The sequence below is a fragment of the Hemicordylus capensis genome, chromosome 2 (assembly GCF_027244095.1).
Source record: "Hemicordylus capensis ecotype Gifberg chromosome 2, rHemCap1.1.pri, whole genome shotgun sequence".
Taxonomy (NCBI): domain Eukaryota; kingdom Metazoa; phylum Chordata; class Lepidosauria; order Squamata; family Cordylidae; genus Hemicordylus; species Hemicordylus capensis.
Genome location: NC_069658.1, coordinates 154,578,582 through 154,598,186, shown reverse-complemented (window position 1 = coordinate 154,598,186; position 19,605 = coordinate 154,578,582). Strand labels below are relative to the sequence as shown.

General features: G+C 45.1%; 1 protein-coding gene across 3 annotated transcripts in view; it reads right to left on the bottom strand.

Annotated features, from left to right (window-relative positions):
• Positions 1-19,605, bottom strand: part of LOC128343208 (ephrin type-B receptor 5) — a 144,272-nt gene that overhangs the window by 100,599 nt on the left and 24,068 nt on the right. For all 3 annotated transcript variants that reach the window (XM_053291857.1, XM_053291859.1, XM_053291858.1), the window contains exon 3: positions 18,054-18,750. In XM_053291857.1, the coding sequence (XP_053147832.1) occupies positions 18,054-18,750 (697 nt within the window). The remainder of the gene's footprint in view (positions 1-18,053; positions 18,751-19,605) is intronic.

Here is a 19,605-nt window from a genome sequence, read left to right as displayed (position 1 = left end):
ACACTCTCAAAGAAGCCCAAAAGGTTGGTGAGGCAAGATTTACTTTTGCAGAAGCCATGCTGGCTCACTCCCAGCAGGGCCTGTTCTTCTAGGGTGCTTTACAATTTTATCCTTGAGGATGCTTTCCATCAATTTGCCTGGAACGGACGTTAGGCTAACCGGCCTGTAATTTCCCGGATCGCCCCTGGATCCCTTCTTGAAAATCGGTGTTACATTTGCTACTCTCCAGTCCTCCTGTACAGAGCCCGATTTCAGGGATAAGTTAAATATTTTAGCAAGGAGGTCGGCAATTTCACATTTGAGTTCTTTGAGGACTCTTGGATGGATGCCATCCGGCCCTGGTGATTCGTTAGCTTTCAGTTTTTCCAGACAGTTTAGAACATCATCCCTTGTCACTTCTATCTGACTCAGCTCTCTAGCCTCCATCACTAAAAAGCCTGGTTCAGGAACAGGTATATGCTCAGTATCCTCTGCCGTGAAGACAGATGCAAAGAACTTATTCAGCTTCTCTGCAACCTCCATATCCTCCTTAATAATCCCTTTCACTCCCTCATTGTCTAATGGTCCAACTGCCTCCCTGGCAGGTTTCCTGCTTCTGATGTACTTAAAGAAGTTTTTGTTATTCCCCTTGATACTTTTGGCTATGTTCCTCAAACTCTCTTTTTGCCTCCCTTATTGTCACCTTGCATTTCTTTTGCCAGAGTTTGTGTTCCTTTCTGTTCTCTTTCTGAGTTTGTGTTCCTTTCTATTCTCTAAAAAGGCACCTTTTTAATGTGGTGATTCCCTTTATTTAGCAGGGGGAGAGTAACTGGCCCTATCCACCCCCAGCACAGGATCTCCAGTGACTGTCGCTGATGTCTATCTTATGTTTCTTTTTAGATTGTGAGCCCTTTGGGGACAGGGAGTCATCTTATTTATTTATTTGTTGTTTCTCTATGTAAACCACTTTGGAAACATTTGTTGAAAAGCAGTATATAAATATTTGTTGTTGTTGTTGATGTAGCCTCCCACTCGGGAGGCTACTCACGAGTCACCGTGGCACAAAGACGCGCCGCAGCAACACACAACTTGAAAAATTGGTTTAGAGAAGCGTGCACTCCGCTAAACTCATGGGGGGGGCATTTAAGCGGGCTTGCTGCTGGGAGCCACACAGCTCCCATTGCTTCCCACGATCAGAAGAAATCGGGCTAGCCTTCCCTAGCCTGATTTTTGCCAATCGTGGGAATCGCTTCTGAGAGTGAGAGAGAGAATGTGAATGAATGAATCCAAAAGAGGGCTACGGCGGTTGATGCAACCCTTCCATTAAAGAGAAGGCTAGGTGAATAGTATTGTCCATACACTACAAAGGTGATAAGCACCTCCACGACATCTCCACACTGCCATCATCACCAGTCTTTGTGTTGGTTCTTGGTCGTGGCCTTTGAGAACATAAGCAAACTCACAGATTGCTGTTGACCTGATGTGCACCCTGTCAAATATAGCTTCTACTCCCAAGGGAGGATATATTATCTTAAGAGAACAGGGAACGCAGGCATCAGTTGGGCATGGAAGTACATTAGCAGATTTCCCTGTCTCTGTCAAATGGAAATAAAGCAATGGTTTCAGGCAATATGGTATCTGACAAGTTCTCACAGGAAGAAAAAAAACCAGCCTTTATTTTCTGAATTTACTCAAACCAAAGTGAGTCATAAAACTCACCCAAACTTGAGTATGTAGAGCCTTCTCTTAGCACTGAGAAATAGGAGGCAGCAACTGTGCCTCCAGAACATAAAAGTGCTCTTTCTTGGCTAGGTGAATATTATTCCATGATACATCTCAGCCTGGAGTCCTCCAAGGTTATTTGGGCCATGTGCAAAATGCTGCCTTTCCTTGCACTCCCCCAGCCCTGCCCCGCGAAACATTTAAAGGGGGCAGGGCTGGGGAGAAGCTGCATGCTGGCAGTCTCTTCTTGTCACCTTTCAAAGCTGACAAGGGGGCTGAAGTGACAAGAAGAAGCTTCTTCTCCTTCAACTGCATTCCAGAGCTGTCTCTCCATTCTTCTGTCCTTCCCCCTCTCTCCCTTACCTTGCATGCTGCTGACTGCACTGAACACCTCCTGGGGCCTGCCACTGGAGCCAGAACCAGGGTGGAAAGCCACCATTTGCAGCGCACCAGAAGTGCAGGGAGGGAGCGGGGATAGAGGGCAGTGCCCATGCAAAGGCTCATAATGGCCAGATCAGGAGCTTCCCATTCACCACTTGCAAGCCCTTGGATGCAAAAATGAGCCCTTCTTACCGGGTGGTTGCACTGGCAACCAGCCCAGCTGCTTCTCTTCCTCCTTACTGCTTCTCATTGAGGCTCTTCTCACGTGCAGCCTAACCCAGGCTAGTGATACTCAACCTGGTTGGGCTGTGCATGAGAACCGCCGGGATCGGGCCCAATCCTGGCGGGGCAACGCTGCCTAGACTCACTTTCAAACCCAGCTGTTAGCCGAGGTTAAGGTGAGCAAGCACTCCCTTACCCCAAGCTAACTGCTCATGTGTTCGCTGGGGCTATGTTTAGCCCCAGCAGACACCCAAACAGGCTCCTAGAGTGCCTGTCTCCTGGGGGAATCCCCCAATGCATGGCGTGTGCCGTGTGGTGCATTGTGGGATTCACAGTGGCCAGGAAAACAAGTCCCAGCCTCCAATCAATCTGCTCTGCTCTGCGCTGCGCAGAGCAGGACTGACCATGTGGGAGCACACTCCACGCTCCCACCAAGTAACCAACTATCGTCTTTGGGGAAGGCGAGCTTTGGGAAACCTTCCACCCGCCAGCCTGGTAGGTCTTGTGAATGCCCCCAAAAACTTGTTCCAAAAGCAGAGGGCAGGAAAAGAGAAGCTGCAGGAAGTGTATTTAATCACTTCCTGGTGCTCCAGCTTCCACATTTTCTCCCTTTGGAATAGGCAGAGGATGGGATGCAGCAGGAAGGGAGGAGGAGTGATGGACAGCAGCATAGCTGGTTTATTGCCAAAAAAAAAGGTTTTGGAAGGCAGCGACAGGGGCAAGAGAGGCAAGGCTGCTAGAAGCAGCCAATCAGCCACATCTACCAACCCGACACTGGAGGCAACCACCTTGCTTCATTTGCAGGGCAGCCCTGGTCCCTGCACTGACATGATGTCCTAAATAATTGTTATATGAACTATTGAGGCTATTCTCACACACGATGGAAACCGGGCTAAGGGAGCCCGGTTTCCACCGCACATGTGAACCGCCGGGAGCTGTGCAGCTCCCGGTGGCAAGCCCTCTTAATTCCCCCCACCTTAAACGAGGTTAGCAGAGCGAATGCTCCACTAACCCCATTTACCTGGCTGTGTGACGTCGCAATGTGGCTCCGCACCATGGTGACTCACAAGGAGATCGCCAACCGGGAGGCTACAACAAGCCTTCTGGCGTCGTGCCCCTGATCCCCGCCGCCCCTACCAGCTCTGTGACGGAGCCGGTAATTGTGTGGGTGGCTGATCTGGCCGCCAGGACAAGCTACGTACTTAACGCAGCTCGTTAAGTACTCATTAACTTGACCCCTGCGTACTTGACCCTGGGTACAAGCCCGCTCTCCCCACAAATCCCATTTAGGCTCTCTACACTGCTCGTGTGGAGAGCCTTAGTGTGTTCATACAGAGGCCCACATTTGTGTAGTGAGTCCACCTTTTTAGCTGCGATGAGTAAAGGCTCCCCCCGCCCCGCTCTGCAATCAGGCTTTTCCTCAGTCCAGTTGCAGCAGGACTCCTTGCTCTTATTTATTGCACTTGTACAGTTACCAATCTACTGGATGGAAATGGGGACTAAATGCCATGATGGTGGTAAGGGGGAAATCACTATCAGGGCTTGAAGCAGAAACTTCTGGGCCTGAAGTTACAGCCCAGGCTAGAGATCGACCATGTACACCCATGCCTCCAAGCTGTTTTCAGGCAAGGAAGAGAACAAGGGATTGCAATTGGCAGTCACCAAGCCCTTTCTCATGATCATACAGAGAGGGCTCGAGGGAGAGCGAGGAGGAAGGCTTCTAGCACTTACCTCCCCACAGACAATCCCTCTGTATTTGCTGGGTGGGTGGATTATGATCAGCAATGACTGGGCTTGGCTTTTCTAGCCCAGTTGTGGCTGATCGTAAGAACAGCCTCAGCATGAAGCTTCTGAATTCCCCAGACCTTGAATAAATAAAGGCTTTGCACCTTTGGTCAAAGGAGCAGCATCTTCTGTTTCCTGCACTTTAAGCCCCAGTCTCTTCGGCATGAATCATTGGCCTCAGAGTTCCCGAGCAAGGTGCTTTAGATTTGGGTTTGGTCACCTACAACCCCCACATGGCTGACAATTGCTCCTGATGCTCTCCTGGAATAATTGCCTGTCTTGCCTTAAGCAGTCAAAAAAAGGCACTTCACAGTAACAAACTGAAGGAGGCCTCTGCAGCACCACCACTGCTGCAGCACAATTTCTGTCTCTCAAGAGGAAGGAAGCTGCTGTTCCTATCTCCTGTTGACCGCCCCCGATGCCACTGCTGCCTCTGCCCCACCACCGCTTCTTAGCTTGGCCCCCGTGGTGGCAACGGCACACACTGTGGCTGTTGGGTCTTTGTGGCTGGCCTGCACACCTGCGAGGTTTGACTATGGACATTGCATGCCTGTGACGTCACAGGCATGCCCTGTCCATAGTTGAACTGCGCAGACGTGCAGTCCGGCTGGAGAGGCCCGACAGCCAAAGCGCCCACTGCTGCCATGGGGAGTGGCCTGCCCCACATCTCACCCCCACCCCCTGGAGGCCAAGATAAGAAGCAGCAGCAGGGCAGGGGTGCAGGGTGGTCTGCTTGGGGGCCCAGGGACATTTGTCCCTGCTTATCCAATGAACGCTATGCCCATGCGTGCTTAGGAGGGATCGATTTAATGACATCCAAAGTTTTGAAAGAAAAAGAGGGAGGACACCAATGCAGAAACAGCAGCAAAGGAAGCTGCAAAGGTGCACTTAAAAAAAAAGTAGGCTGCTTTATCAGTTCCTCGTAAGAAGTATATCTACTCATCATGCAATGGGCCTAATAAAATAACAACAACAAATATTTCTAGTGCAGTTTCCTAGTGCCGTTGCTTATTCAAGGTTTTGAGCCAAACATATTTCTTAATTCCCAGTCAGGTTACAAGAAATCCTAGGGGAAAGGCCATAAAAAATGACAGTCAGTTCCTCCTCCCCTCCAGTATACAGTACTTACTCTGTTTCCTGGCAATAGAAGTGTGAATCTGTATATATGTCACTGAACTTAGTCTGAACTAAAGCCAGAAGTTTTTAGTGTTGCCTGCTAAAAAGGCTTACAGGATGCTGGAAGTTTCTGTCAAGCTCCCAAAGGCCATTGTGCATAATAATCAAAATTTCCCTTGACACAGTTTGCTGAACAAGAGGTTCAGCAAATTCCCTACCGCTTTCAGGAACATTATTGTCCTGGCCACCCTGGTGGAATTATTGGTTGACAGACTGGAAAGACCTGGTGATGGCCATTAGCGGAGGAGGCTTTAAAAGGGGACTAGCCAAATTAACAGAGGGCATGTCTATCTATGGCTACTAGTCATGGTGGTGAATACCAGTCGGCTAGAGATAGCAGTTGAAGAAGGCTATTTTCCTGCATGTTCTGCTCCCAGGCTTCTTATAGGCATATAGTTGGCCACAGTGGGAAACTGGATGCTAGCAGTGGCTCTTCTACCCCTGGACTTGGGGGCCCAAATCCAGGGCCTCCACACCCCCTAGGGGCCCCCAAATCCTCTTTAGTCAGTCCTGGGTGGTGTGGTCGCTGCTGGCCCACACTGCGCCAGGCAGCAGAGTGTGATTGTGACCTGAGCCAGGTGCTTTAGAAACGGAGGGGGTGGGGAGCGGGGAAAGAAATATGTGGGATGGGAATATGTTAGGTTATGTGTTGAAATGTTTCTGCTAATCCATATTTGCATAAGTATACCTGTTTAATATTCTCATAGTCTTGTGAATTCAGTTGCTGTGAATTCAGTTGTGCCCTCAAGAAACCACATGTTTAAAATACTGTGTGTGATACAGTGTTTGTGTGTGTGGAGGGAGATGATGCTTAACTTGCAGGGCGGGGTGCAGTGGGGCTCCAGCAAGTGGGAGGGGCCCATAGACCTTTAGGTCCCGGGCTCCAAAATTACCTAGGTGCACCTCTGGATGCTAGACAAGAACTTTCATCTGATCCAACAGGACTCTTCTTGTTTTCTTATGGGTCATTTCCTAGAAAACCAATAAAGCAACTTAAAAGTTGCTTCTGATAAAATTGATCAGAACTGTTTTTAAAAAGATGCTTCTCAACTTTTGAACTGTGTTTTAAAGATGGTTTAATCAGTTTGGCTGACAGCCACCAAATGGCACAGCAGGGAAATGACTTGAATAGCAAGCCAGAGGTTGCTGGTTCGAATCCCCGCTGTTATGTTTCCCAGACTATGGGAAATACCTATATCGGGCAGCAGCAATATAGGAAGATGCTGAAAAGCATCATCTCAAACTGCACAGAAGATGGCAATGGTAAACCCCTCCTGTATTCTACCAAAAACAACCATAGGGCTCTGTGGTCACCAGGAGTAGACATCGACTCGATGGCACACTTTGCCTTTTAATCAGTTGATTGATATATTCCAGGAATAAGCTGGTGTCAGAAACATAGGAATGTGTAGGCTTTCTCTGGAAAGCAGATAAAATCAGACTTTGAACATATGCCCAACTGCTTAAGAATAAGCAGGCTTGAGTAAAATGGTACTTATTGCCAAGTAAACATACATAGGATCGGGTTGGAGGTTTCTTTGCACCATCTGAAGTTTTGTCTGTATGCACCTCTGTGTTTCTGCCTTTCATAAGGAGGGAATTCTAGGGCTAGGTCAAACAGCCTAAATGGACTCTTAAACGTAATCTCATCCAACACTGATGTCATTATGGTGTCCATTTTTACGTGTCAGTGACAACCAATGACACAGAATGGGAGTAGAAACATACACAGTGTAATAGCGTCATGAAATAGGAGGTTGCAGTGTTCCCTCTAACAGGGATTCCCAGATGTTGTTGACTACCACTCCCAGAATCCCCAGCTGCAATGGCTTTTGCTTGGGGATTATGGGAGCTGCAGTCAACAACATCTGGGAATCCTTGTTAAAGGGAACACTGGTAGGTTGGCCTAAATGCTAAGGAGGAGGGGAAGAAAGAGAAGACCCAAACAGAACTGCCATTTGAGGAGTACCTCCATGTACCCATGGAATACCCAAGGAATACCCATGTACAATTTGGCACCAGCTCCAGACTGTTTCCAAGGATCATGGCCAAGGATAAATAACCACTTTGAACATATGCTTTCTTTCTGATCTGGAGTTAAAAATCATGTTTAGAATGCAATGATGAAATAGCACCAAGCGTCTGATAATGTGAGCGCTAACTGGTTCATCTGTAACTACAAGGAATCACCAAGCTAAGCAACAGGCTTGTGGGTGAAAAAAAGATTTCACAGCACACAGAGGGAAAGCAAGGGCTTTTAGCCCATTTCGGCAAGTCTTTAACTACAGAGTCTTTCTAGTTTGCTTGATTAAAAGAAAGAAAAAAGAATTCAGAAAACAACACAACTCAAGATTTCACATTGTTCTCGTTGCCCTTGAAAATCTCACTAAGAGATTGAACATTTTTTAATAAAGGAGAAAAGAGGGAAACAAATTGTTAGCCTTTTCAGGGGCAGCTGCCAAGATGACAGAGACTATTCTTTTATTTATATGAAAGGAGGGAAACGTGGATTCACTTTCAAGCCGAGACTGCCATATATCAAATGAGCAGAAACTGCTGTCAAAAAATAATACAGCTGAGCATACCAAGGGGAAAAGAAATCAACTTCAAGGATCCAAGACAGATCTTGGAGGGGGCGGGGGGGGGGGGGGGAAGAGACAAAAGCAGTGGTAGAGACATCCGACATTGCTTTGCCCAAAGTCAAATGATGTCCCAAATGGAATTGCAAGGGTATGGGCATGACATGGTCTGAAATGGAAAAGCAAAGAGGTGGAAAGGAATAAAAGGAATTTTTTTTAAACCTGCAAATTGGTTTTCTGACAGCTTGCTCAAACATAGGAACACAAGAAGCTGCTTTATTGAGTCAGACCATTGGTCCATCTAGCTCAGTATTGTCTACACAGACTGGCAGCAACTCTCCAAGATTTCTGGTAGAGGTCTTTCCCAGCCCTACCTGGAGAGGCCAGCGATTGAACCCAGGACCTTCTGCATGCAAAACAGATGCTCTACCACTGAGCTTCAACCCCACCCTGATGAGAGAATAGCTTACAGCAGAGTGCTCACATGACATTACATGTGTAGTCACCCATCTAAAAGGAAGGCAAACCCTTCTTAGCAAAAGGGAGAATTCATGCTCACTATTGCAAAACTGGCTCTGCAATCATTTGTGCTGCAAATTGCATGCAACTCAATCCTATTAATTCACTTTAGATTCAGCAATGCAAACAGAGCAGTGTAAAAAGCAACATTCTTTCAGTTCCTGCCCTACTTCCCTAGGCAAATCTCCCCCTGCCCTGCTCAATCCTCACCAATTGACAAGGACTAAAAAGGTCCAAAGGATGCCACCCAAGATGACTGGAGGACCCTGCTGCTAACTGAGCAAAGAGGCACCTTTTAAAGTGGTGATCCTCTTATATTCAGCAGGGGGAGAGCCCCTGTCCCTATCCAACCCCAGCACAGCATCCCTCCAGGGGTTGCTGTTGATGTCTGCCTTATGTTTCTTTTGAGATTGAACTGTCCCCTTTTGAACTGTCCCCTTTTGGGACAGGGATCCATCTTTATTCATTATTTATTTTTCAACTTGCCTCCTCCCCAGCCTTGCTAGTGGCAACAAACCTCCTTGTTCAACATTGCATGCTTTTATTTTAAAACAGTTGTATCCCAGAATTCTCCATAAAATCAGGGACACTCCCAACAATTAAAACATTATTAAATGCAAATTCCATTGTTACATCAAACCAAGATCTTTTCAAGTTCTTACAATGGTAGCATGTGTCCTTTTACCAAGATCTGATTTATGTTTGTGCATTTCCTTGAATAGGAACATTTTTTTAAAAGGCAGACTATACATTTTAATATAAATGAATAAATTAAAATAATGCAATAAAAATGAGAATAAAAGATACAGTTTATGAAATCAATGCCAGATCATGTTCAACTCCTACGGGGAGATTAAAAGCTTGCTAAAACAAACATGTTTTGGGTTGTCTCCAAAAAAAACAAGCAAGGGCGCGCAATGAGGAACTTTCTGGTAAGGGAATTCCCAGAACAAGATTCACCAGCAGCAATTGTGCGAATGAATCTTGTCCCATAGGAATATGCCCACCTTCCTGCCTGCTACATTGCTTCTTGGGATATTAATCCATAAACAGAATTTTTGCAATGCAGATTCAAATCACTGTTATGCATCTCATGCATATTGTCATCTACTAACTGCCTATCATACTCCCCATTCAGAAGCACAGATATGGCTTTAAATAATATAATGCAGATCTGAATCATTACTTGGCATCGTATGCAGATTATCTACAGTTTGTTAATTGTTCAACCAATTGCACATTCACTTTCTGCTTCGGGTTGCTGCTGCTGCCCCTGCTGGTGTGTGTAAATAAATCTAACAGTAATATTATCTAGCTAACTACCTGGTCAGGATATTTATCTGCAACAGGAAATATGCCATATTCACAGAAAATATTGATGCCAAAAATTTGATACTGCTTTTCACCTCCCTGGCATTACTTCATGGGCTTTGTCACTTGGACCAGAGATTCCCTTAAAGGGCAGGAAGGATGATTGAAGAAGAGGCACTCCCAACTCAAGCCAAGGCGGAAGCAAGTGGCAGCCAATGTTCCTTCTGTGCTGTGGCTGGGAAACAGTCCCTGCTCTGGTGCAAGCATTTCAATTATTTCCATGTGCACTTGGACACAGACTAAATACCCCTTGTGGGGAAAGGAGCAACACTGGTAGCATTTGGCCGAATGAAACCACTAAGTATCATTTTATACTAAGTGCATAAACTGAGGTCACAAGTTATTAAGAATACAATGGATGCAGTTAATTCACCGTTGATTGGCATCCCCAACATACCAGACATCTGGGGTGGGGGCATGCCACATTTCTGCAACAGAGTAAATGTTTCTAGGTTGCTCAGCTGACCATTCAAAAAAAGACTTCAGTTCATTGATGAGTCAGATATTGACCAAGTATCTAACGCATTGACTAAATCAATGAAGCTATGCTCACAGTCACACAGGTGGGGGGCAATGCAGGGTCCAGCCAACTTCTCCCCAGATGATCAAGAGACGTCTGCTGGAATTGTGGCTCACAGTCCCAGATGATCCACGCTACTTCAAGCAGTGCGGATCTCTGGAGGCTGGGACAATGCGGATATCCCACAATGCACCACATGATGAGCCCCATGAGACGGGTGATTACTCTAGACACCCATCTGCCTGCAGCCCAAGCAAACACACAACTCTGGCCGTGGGCTTAAGGACACACTGTACCCTAAACCCTGGCTAAAGGCTGGGTACAAAAGTCAGGTTAGGTGGGCAGGCAGCACCAGGATCCATGCAAATCCCAGCTCTTCACACACACACATAGCCTAACCCAGGCTGTGCTGCCCTAGCCTGGGCTAGGCTGCACATGTGAATAGCCTTATTCTGTGTATCAAAAGAGAGAGTTCGACTAATCATAATCACTCAGTTGTTTTATAACAATGACATTGAATTCTAAGCTTATAATTCTGGCTGAGCTGAAGCAATGCGCCATTTTCCTGAAACAGTCTGCAGCAGTGTCAAAAACAGACTCCCCTTTTCAAGAATATTTTGGCATAGAATGTTCATTTTCATTGCCCTCTGTTGCTCTTTCTCTCTCAATTGACTTAATTTGCCCTCAATATCATCATCATATAACAAGATCAGATTGGCTATGCAGTGTACAGATGTCCCCTGTTTGATGCATGATTGAATGGGACCACTTATGTGACTAATCTAGGATGTATGGCCCTTATTCTCAATTTCCAGGTCAAAAGTGGGGGGAAAGACTCATTTCCGCAAAAAACCACTTACTGAGGCTGTGCAAAAAATCACTTCTCTATAAGTCTGTTTGTTGTCCTCATCTCCCCTGGTTGCTGCTTGCCTGCTTCTTTATTTATTTATGTATTTTCCTATGTAAACTGCTCTGAGAATTTTGTTGAAGAGTGGTATATAAATATTTGCCGCCGCCGCTGCCGTTCTTCTTCCTGGAATAGTCACATGGATGATCCCAGTTAATCAAGGATCACATCATATAGGGCCACACAACTTCAGCCCTCCTGCAGATGTTGGACTACAATTCCCATCGTCCCTGAGTATTGGTCACTGAGGCTTGGGATGCTGGGAGTTGTGGTCCAACAACAGCTGGAGGGCCAAAGTTGTGCAGGCCTGACATAGTGAATGAGATGTGAATGATGCCCTCCACCACACTAAGGGTGCGTATGGACCGTGGTTCAGACTGTAATCCGATTTCAGACCAGTCTGTGGTCTGGTGAACCGGTTTGGATCAGTTTGCTGACCAAGGCTCAGCCCAGTTTGCTGACCATGGTCAGCATGGTGTTGTTGACCATACAAATGTCCTCTGTGGATGCGTGGAAGCCAGGTGAATGACGGAGCCATGCAGCTGCCACACAAGGGCTACCAGGGGGAGCACTGGGGCAGCAGGAAGCTGCCTGGGGTGGTAATCATGCTGGTAAGGACCTGTGGCTGTTCTTTTAAAGGTGCCGCTTGCTGGCACACACACACACTTGGTATTGCCTCGGACTGTCAGACCGGTCTGTAGTTCATTAGACCATTCCGAATTCAGACCGCGGCCCAAACTGCAGTCTGTGCTACTTGATTTCATCACTGAGTCAAATTCAGTCAATTGAGAATGAAAATAAGAGAGATCTTGAGGAGGGGAAGGCTTTTTTTGCAAGGTTGCTGAAAAAACATCAAAGAAGGGAAGTGGCTTTCATCAATTAAAATGCTGATCAGTTTCAGTTCAGCCCCGATAGACGCTATCTATCACTGCCTGCAACCCACTCTATTCAACACAGAGTCAGGACAAGTGCTCTCACTCCTGCTTTTGCCATCATCTAACATCATGATGCAATGAGGAAAGTGGGATCTGCCATCTCATACACAAGGACTGACTTGGCTTCATAGGATATGTGTCTGTGTTTAAATAATAGACAATTAACCATACGTGACTAGCTGTCACTACAGCCAGCCATAGGCAAAAGAAGACCTGTGTCATGTAATATTTCTACGGCAACACACCCAACAAATGCAAATACTACATATATCTAACACTGTCTACTCCCCTGGGGTTATATCTGTCTACTCCCCTGGGTTATACCTGTATACCTGTATATGAGCTAAGGGGAAATATACATTTTGGGCTTTATTTTTCCTGGAACACTCAAAGAGTTCCTCTTTGTTAGCACCTATTTAACAGCCACTTGGCACAGAGAGCCCTCTTCCATAAAGATACAATATTCCCAACCCCTCCTTAGAGGCTGAAAAATCTCTCAAGCACCTCAGCCACACAGGAAGCCCTCCAGCTAAAATGCAAGACAGGGATGAGATACGGCATTCTTGACATGATTAAAGTTCAAAAGAAGTTGGCAACAAACATCCATACTTTTCCCAGTTCCAAAAGCAAACAGGATGGAGGGAGATGCCTTGACTCACCTTTAAATTTGCTAGAAAGGAACTACAAACATCCCTTTCTCAATACACATAATACATATTATCCATCTTATTTGTTTGTTATTTCTCTGTCCCTGAGCCATTTTTGGAAGGGCAGTATGGAAATCAAATAAATAAAGAAATACATACATACATACATAAAATATTAAAAGTAAAATTTGTACAGTCATTAAACAGCCCCCAGTGTTTTAGAGTCTTAACCTCAGCATCCGAGTTGAACATTCATTTGCATGAATCACAAGTGGACTACAAAAAAATCATCCCTCCCTCCTCTCCAAAAACTTCATTATTTGGTGGGGGAGTTCGGTGAACCAGAGGCCCCTCTTATGCAAGGATTGAAGGGGAAAGGAAAGGTTGTGCTGTCGAGTAGGTGTCGACTCCTGGTGCCCACAGAGCCATATGGTTTTCTTGGTAGAATACAGGAGTGGTTTACCATTGCAACATCGGCAATCGGCATTTGCAACATCGGCAATCGTGACTGGCAGTCAAGTCAAGTCAAATCAAACATTATTACAGTCATTGACCAGCATACATATAACAACATTTCCGAAGTTCTAAACCAATTTTACAGATAATATAACAAAACCTAGCCATTTTATTAATAATCTCACAATCAGAATTTGAAAGTAAAAAGTTTAGATAAAATTCATCTGAATAGCCCGGAACGTTTTGCAGGAGGAGCGAAACTACTCTTAATCGAGCCTCCCTATAGAAGTCACAGTATAATATTGCATGCGTACAAGAGTCAAAGCATATCTGAACTTAGGAGTTATGATGATACTTAAATACTCTGCCGGTTTGATGTTAATCAATTGATTCCCTAAGAAGTTGGGGGTTTTTGTTTTTGGCAAACTTGCAACTTCCTCTTGAAGTTCCATATCTAGCATATGTTTCTTAATAACTCTCCTGGCCTGATCAAACCCCAGCTTAATAATCTCATCTTGGGGGAAACCATATTGGGCTAGTTTGTTTTTAACCAAAATCTTCCATTTGAAATTAAAACAGTCAGTCATTATGAGAGAAGCCAGTCCCACTTGAGTAAACACCAATTTCAGCCAAAATAAAATAAAAGATCTCCAGTAACAGGTTTCTAGCCTGATTAAACCCACCTCTCGTCTCACCACTGTATTAGGAACACATTGTGGAACCAGCAGAATAGATCTTAAAAATTTAGACTGTGTAGCCCAAGTTGGGCACCATAAAACAGTTGTGGATAATCCTTGGCTAAAAATAGCTTGATTGCAGCAGGTATATACGAAGCCCAATGCGTGAAATGATGGGATTTAATAAGATTTATTGATGACTGAGCGTTCGGCAAAGTAGATGTCAGATGGACCTTACAAGAACCTGAAGAATGAAAAACCACACCTAAATATTTGAAAGAATTAACTTGAGCAATCTTATGTCCATTGATAGTCCAGTTATATTGCCTGGGACATTTTGCAAAAACAAGAACTTTGGTTTTTTGATAGTTAATTTCAATAAACTCTTGCGTGCAGAAGTTTGAAAGAAGTCCCAGTGTACAGGTGAAACTTGGAAAATTAGAATATCATGCAAAAGTCCATTAATTTCAGTAATGCAAATTAAAAGGTGAAACTGATATATGAGACAGACGCATTACATGCAAAGCGAGATAAGTCAAGCCTTAATTTGTTATAATTGTGATGATCATGGCGTACAGCTCATGAAAACCCCAAATCCACAATCTCAGAAAATTTGAATATTACATGGAGCCAATAAGACAAGGATTGAAGAATAGAACAATATCGGACCTCTAAAAAGTATACAGTGTACTGTGCTTGATTGGCCAGCAAACTCGCCTGACCTGACCCCATAGAGAATCTATGGGGCATTGCCAAGAGAAGGATGAGAGACATGAGACCAAACAATGCAGAATTGCTGAAGGCCGCTAATGAAGCATCCTGGTCTTCCATAATACCTCATCAGTGCCACAGGCTGATAGCATCCATGCCACGCCGCATTGAGGCAGTAATTGCTGCAAAAGGGGCCCAAACCAAGTACTGAATACATATGCATGTTTATACTTTTCAGAGGTCCAATATTGTTCTATTCTTCAATCCTTGTCTTCTTGGTTCCATGTAATATTCTAATTTTCTGAGATTGTGGATTTGGGGTTTTTATGAGCTGTATGCCATGATCATCACAATTATAACAAATTAAGGCTTGACTTATCTCGCTTTGCATGTAATGCGTCTGTCTCATATATCAGTTTCACCTTTTAATTTGCATTACTGAAATTAATGGACTTTTGCATGATATTCTAATTTTCCGAGTTTCACCTGTACACTTCAAACCAATACTGGTCTGGGACGTGATTGCCATATCATTTGCATATAGCAGAATGGAAACATGCTTCTACGCTAATTTAGGAGGGTGTGTGGAAAGAACAGTTAGATGAGGGACTACAGTGTTGATATATAAATTAAACAAAATTGGAGCTAAAATGCAGCCCTGCGTCTGGATTGGATGAATCTGCTTCCATTGACTGATCTTGAGGACCTCAGACTGGAGAACATAAATCCCCTCCCCATTCAACAGTGAGTACGGGTGCGATACGGACAGCCAGACCTATGTAAGTTGTTCTAGCTTCCTGAAGGAAGTGCAGAATACAAATGTAGTAAGTACTACATTATAGAATACAAAGTTTTGAAATTATGGTCATCTCGAAGAGACCATATTACTCCTATATTAAAGAACTACCCTGGTTACCAAGAAGTTTCTGGACAAAATACAAGGTGATGGTTATAACCTAGAAAGCCCTAAACAGCTCAGGCCCAGGATATTTAAGAAAACATCTTCTTCACTATGAGCCCCACCACCCATTGAGATCATCTGGAGAGGTTCGCCTGTAGTTGCCACCAGCTCGTCTGGTGGCTACACAGGGACGGGCCTTCTCTGTTGCTGCCCCGAGACTCTGGAATGTGCTCCCTGCTGAAATAAGAGCCTCCCTATCTCTGACAGCTTTTAAAAAGGCTTTAAATATACATTTATTCAATTTATTTATTTATATTTATTTTGGATTTTTCATCCAAACTTTTTAACTGGACTTGTGGTTATAATTTGTTTTGAGGTTTTTATTTCTGTTTTAATTTGCGTATGTTGCTGTAAACCACCCAGAGATGGAGGTCTGGGGCGGCCACCTAATGGCACAGAGGGGAAGTAACTTGCCTAGGGAGCAAGAAGTTGCTGGTTCGAATCCCCACTGGTATGTTTCCCAGAATATGGGAACTCCTATATAGGTGTTTCCCAGACTATGGGAAACACCTGTATCAGGCAGCAGCAATATAGGAAGGTGCTGAAAGGCATAATCTCATACTAAACGGGAGATGGCAATGGTAAACCCCTCCTGTATTCTACCAAAGACAACCACAGGACTCGGTGGTCGCCAGGAGTCAACACCGACTTGATGGCACAACATTACCAACTTTACAAATATCATCAATACACACTTACATACAATTAAGATTATATAATTTCTTATCAAATATGCAACTTCAAGAAAGAACAAAAGAATCTAGATGTTTTGAAGGTTTGTGGAGTGCAAGTGGAAAGAACAGAAGCTTTTTTTAAAAATTCAACATTACAGCTGCAATACTGGGAAAAGAGGTGGCTGGCTCCACCATAACAAAGTGAGAACCAGTAATGGGTTTCTCCTACACTCTAGATGCAGTTACTACAAATACAGTTTTTTTCAACACCTGCTGATCTCTATTGGATTTACAGTGAGGAAATAGCTGAGCAAAGGCCCCTCTCCTGGTAATTTGGCTCACAATGCAATAGTCTCTCACCATCATCTCAGATGCAGTTGTTTGCAAGTTCAGGAGAAAGGAAACACAGGGGGATAAAAGCGGAGGTATTGCAATGGTAATGAAGACCAGAAGGGCCCCTATAAATGTTAAGTGCAAATTAGAAAGCGTTCTGGTCACCAGGGACACTCAAGTCCACAAGATTTGGCTTGGCTACACAGCAGGCATTATTTGTGGTTGCTGTCAAAACAGCTTCTGTCCCCAGGGTCCACTGGCATGCACAATGGTCATTCACATGACCATTTGCCTGACATTGGGGAGGGCTAGAGGGAAGGCAGGATCCGACCTACCTTCCTCCTCCCCCCAACTGCCACAAAATTAGAGGGCTAGCTCTGAAATATGTTGTTTTCTCATTGGCCGTCAGACTTCCAATGCATCTCATGAAATATTAGGCTGTTCCCTGGCATGGCTTATGCTGTTACCATACTTGCAGCCAAAGGTCAGTTTGAGAACTGCTCTAGATGGAGGGAATTCTAGGCAAGTGAAAAGAATTCAATTTTAAAGCAAAACAGAAGCACCCGCAATTAAATCAGTTGCCTTTAACCATTCCTGGACCAGAGCCTGCCTTGAATATAAACATACCCTCCCGCCCAACACACAAACCTTGGCCTAGTTCACACAATGGTATGAACCTGGGTTTAAGGTGGGTTACCGACATTAGCATGATTGTGTGAATCGAAGGCAAGGAGGTTTATGGCTTGAGATGAATCTGAGACTCCCACTTTGGTGTGGGTTCACACAATCACACTAATGTTGTTAACCCACATTAAACCTAGATTCAAACCACCGTGTGAACCAGGCTTTTATCTATCTAGGTATTTTCTTCTGTCTTGTTCACTACCTTTTCCTCTCCCACTATCTTTCTTCTTCTCTCTTCAAAAGGTGGATGTAGCACCACTGGTGCAACTATCCTTAGGTGAAGCAGCCTAGTTGTGTGTTCCACATTAGCTCAGACCAATTCATTGGTAAACAGCCACTACACCCAGTTGCCTGCAGTACGGAAGAATTGTGTAGACTATGAGGAAAAAAGTATTACTTTTCTTCTCAGGCTACTAGTGGGCCACAAGTGACTAACATAGTCATTTGTTGACAGGCAGGCTAGTAAGAACCTTCTGTGGACTAGTGACATTGACAATGGCCACATCCCTACACTGGGAGCAACTGAATTATACAAACACACCTGATGCAGAAATGTGGCAAAAACTATCCACCCCCAGCAGAAGCTCACTGGAAGAAGGAAAGGTCAGAAGTAAATCATGTGGACATACAGACGGCAGCCTCCTTTTTCTGTTTGTGACTATTTTGAGCTCACCAGAAACTATAGCACTTGTACCTGGATTAGTGTGCCCTGTTAAATAAAATCTGGAAATTGCAGCTCTGTATTAAACTGCTCCAAAGAGGCTGGGTCTGAAAAGTGCCAAGGATACCTGGAAGCATCAAGAACGTTTCTCACCTTTGCAGATTCTCTCATCATCCACAGGCTCGTAACCAGCACGGCAGGCACACCTCCCGATGGCCACCATCCACTCGCCTTCCCCATTGCAATGCAACCTCACTCCAGAGGAGCCTGTGGTGCTTGCTTCCTCTGCATCGGCCACACAAGTCCCTGGCGCCTCCACAAGCGAAGTCCTTTCGCCTCCAGCAAACGTCTCTGGGAAAGAGGCAAAACCCTTCACCACCGCTGGGCACTTGTAAAAGAACACCTGGACAGCCACCAGGGACATGCAGGCCCCCGAGTCTTGAAAGGCCAAATAGAAGCCTCTCTTGGAGAGGGGCCCAAAGCTGCGCACCTTCACGTTCATCTTCACCACCTTGCCAGTGCTGTCGACCTGCGAGAAACTCTCATCAGCTGCAATGGTATCCACCTTGGTCCATGGTCCTTCATGCCACTCGGGATGCTCCGGAGTGGCCACATCTGTCTCCGCTTCATGATAGTAAAGGGTGAAGGTCTCTTTGCAGGAAGAGGCCACAGTCCTCATGCTAGCACAGTCGCGGACGGAAAAGCGGAGGCGGATGTGGACCCGGCGAGCTCCGCGCCGCTCTATGAAATGAGTACGCAGCCAGTTATTCTGGCCTGGCTCAGCAACATTGCACACCTCAAAGGTTCGGATCAGATGCTTCCGGTCATCCAAGACGCTCACCTCATCCCACTGCATGGAGTTGAAGGGGGTGAGGGGAGAGAAGAGACAAACAAGTGGTAAATATGCTTTTAGGAACAGCCGCATCCTAGGCTCCCAGAGGCTGGGGGAGAACTAACTGCAGATGCATAAAAAGCATTCTGCCTAAGCTCAGTTGGGTCAGAGAACTTTGTACTAGAGCTTGTTCAGACAAGATGAGGAATTACACAGCTCCCTTGTTCCCAAGGCTTGGGAGTATCTCTGAACTCACTCAGGGGCTGCAGAATCCCATGGAGACCTAAAAACCAGTCTTTGAAGGCTCTTGCGCAGCTCTGTCTGGCCTATGATTGGTGTCCAAGACTCTCAACGAAAAGCAGAGGAAACACTTTCGACTAAGGACTTTTGTGTAAACTGCTTAGCTTATAGACAAAAGGTTCTCTCACATCAAGTGCACACATTTTAATTCAAAAATTAAATCACAAAAATTTGGCTCACTTTAGATTCTATGCATTTTAATGTGATTCTTAATATATATCCTCAAGTTTCATTCCATTCCCTTTTTCCCTGCCCCAAAGTCCCATTCTCAACCATGTGCAAATGTACCCTTAGATGGAACTTGATGTGGGGTGGGGAATAAGGCAAGCCTCTGAAAGGAAGAAGCAAGCTGATCACAATATGCCATCTTCAATAATCTCTCTCAAGGATATTGCTTAGAGTGGATTTAAAGGAGGAAGTCCGTTCAGTTTGCTAAAACTGAGAACAAGTATGGTGTGTTGGACTTAGACCAGGAAGACTTGGGTTCAAACTCTTGCTCAAACATTGTTTCCTTGGTGGCCAAAGACAAGTCGCTCCCTCAGCCTAACCTACCTTATTGTTAGAGTAGAATGA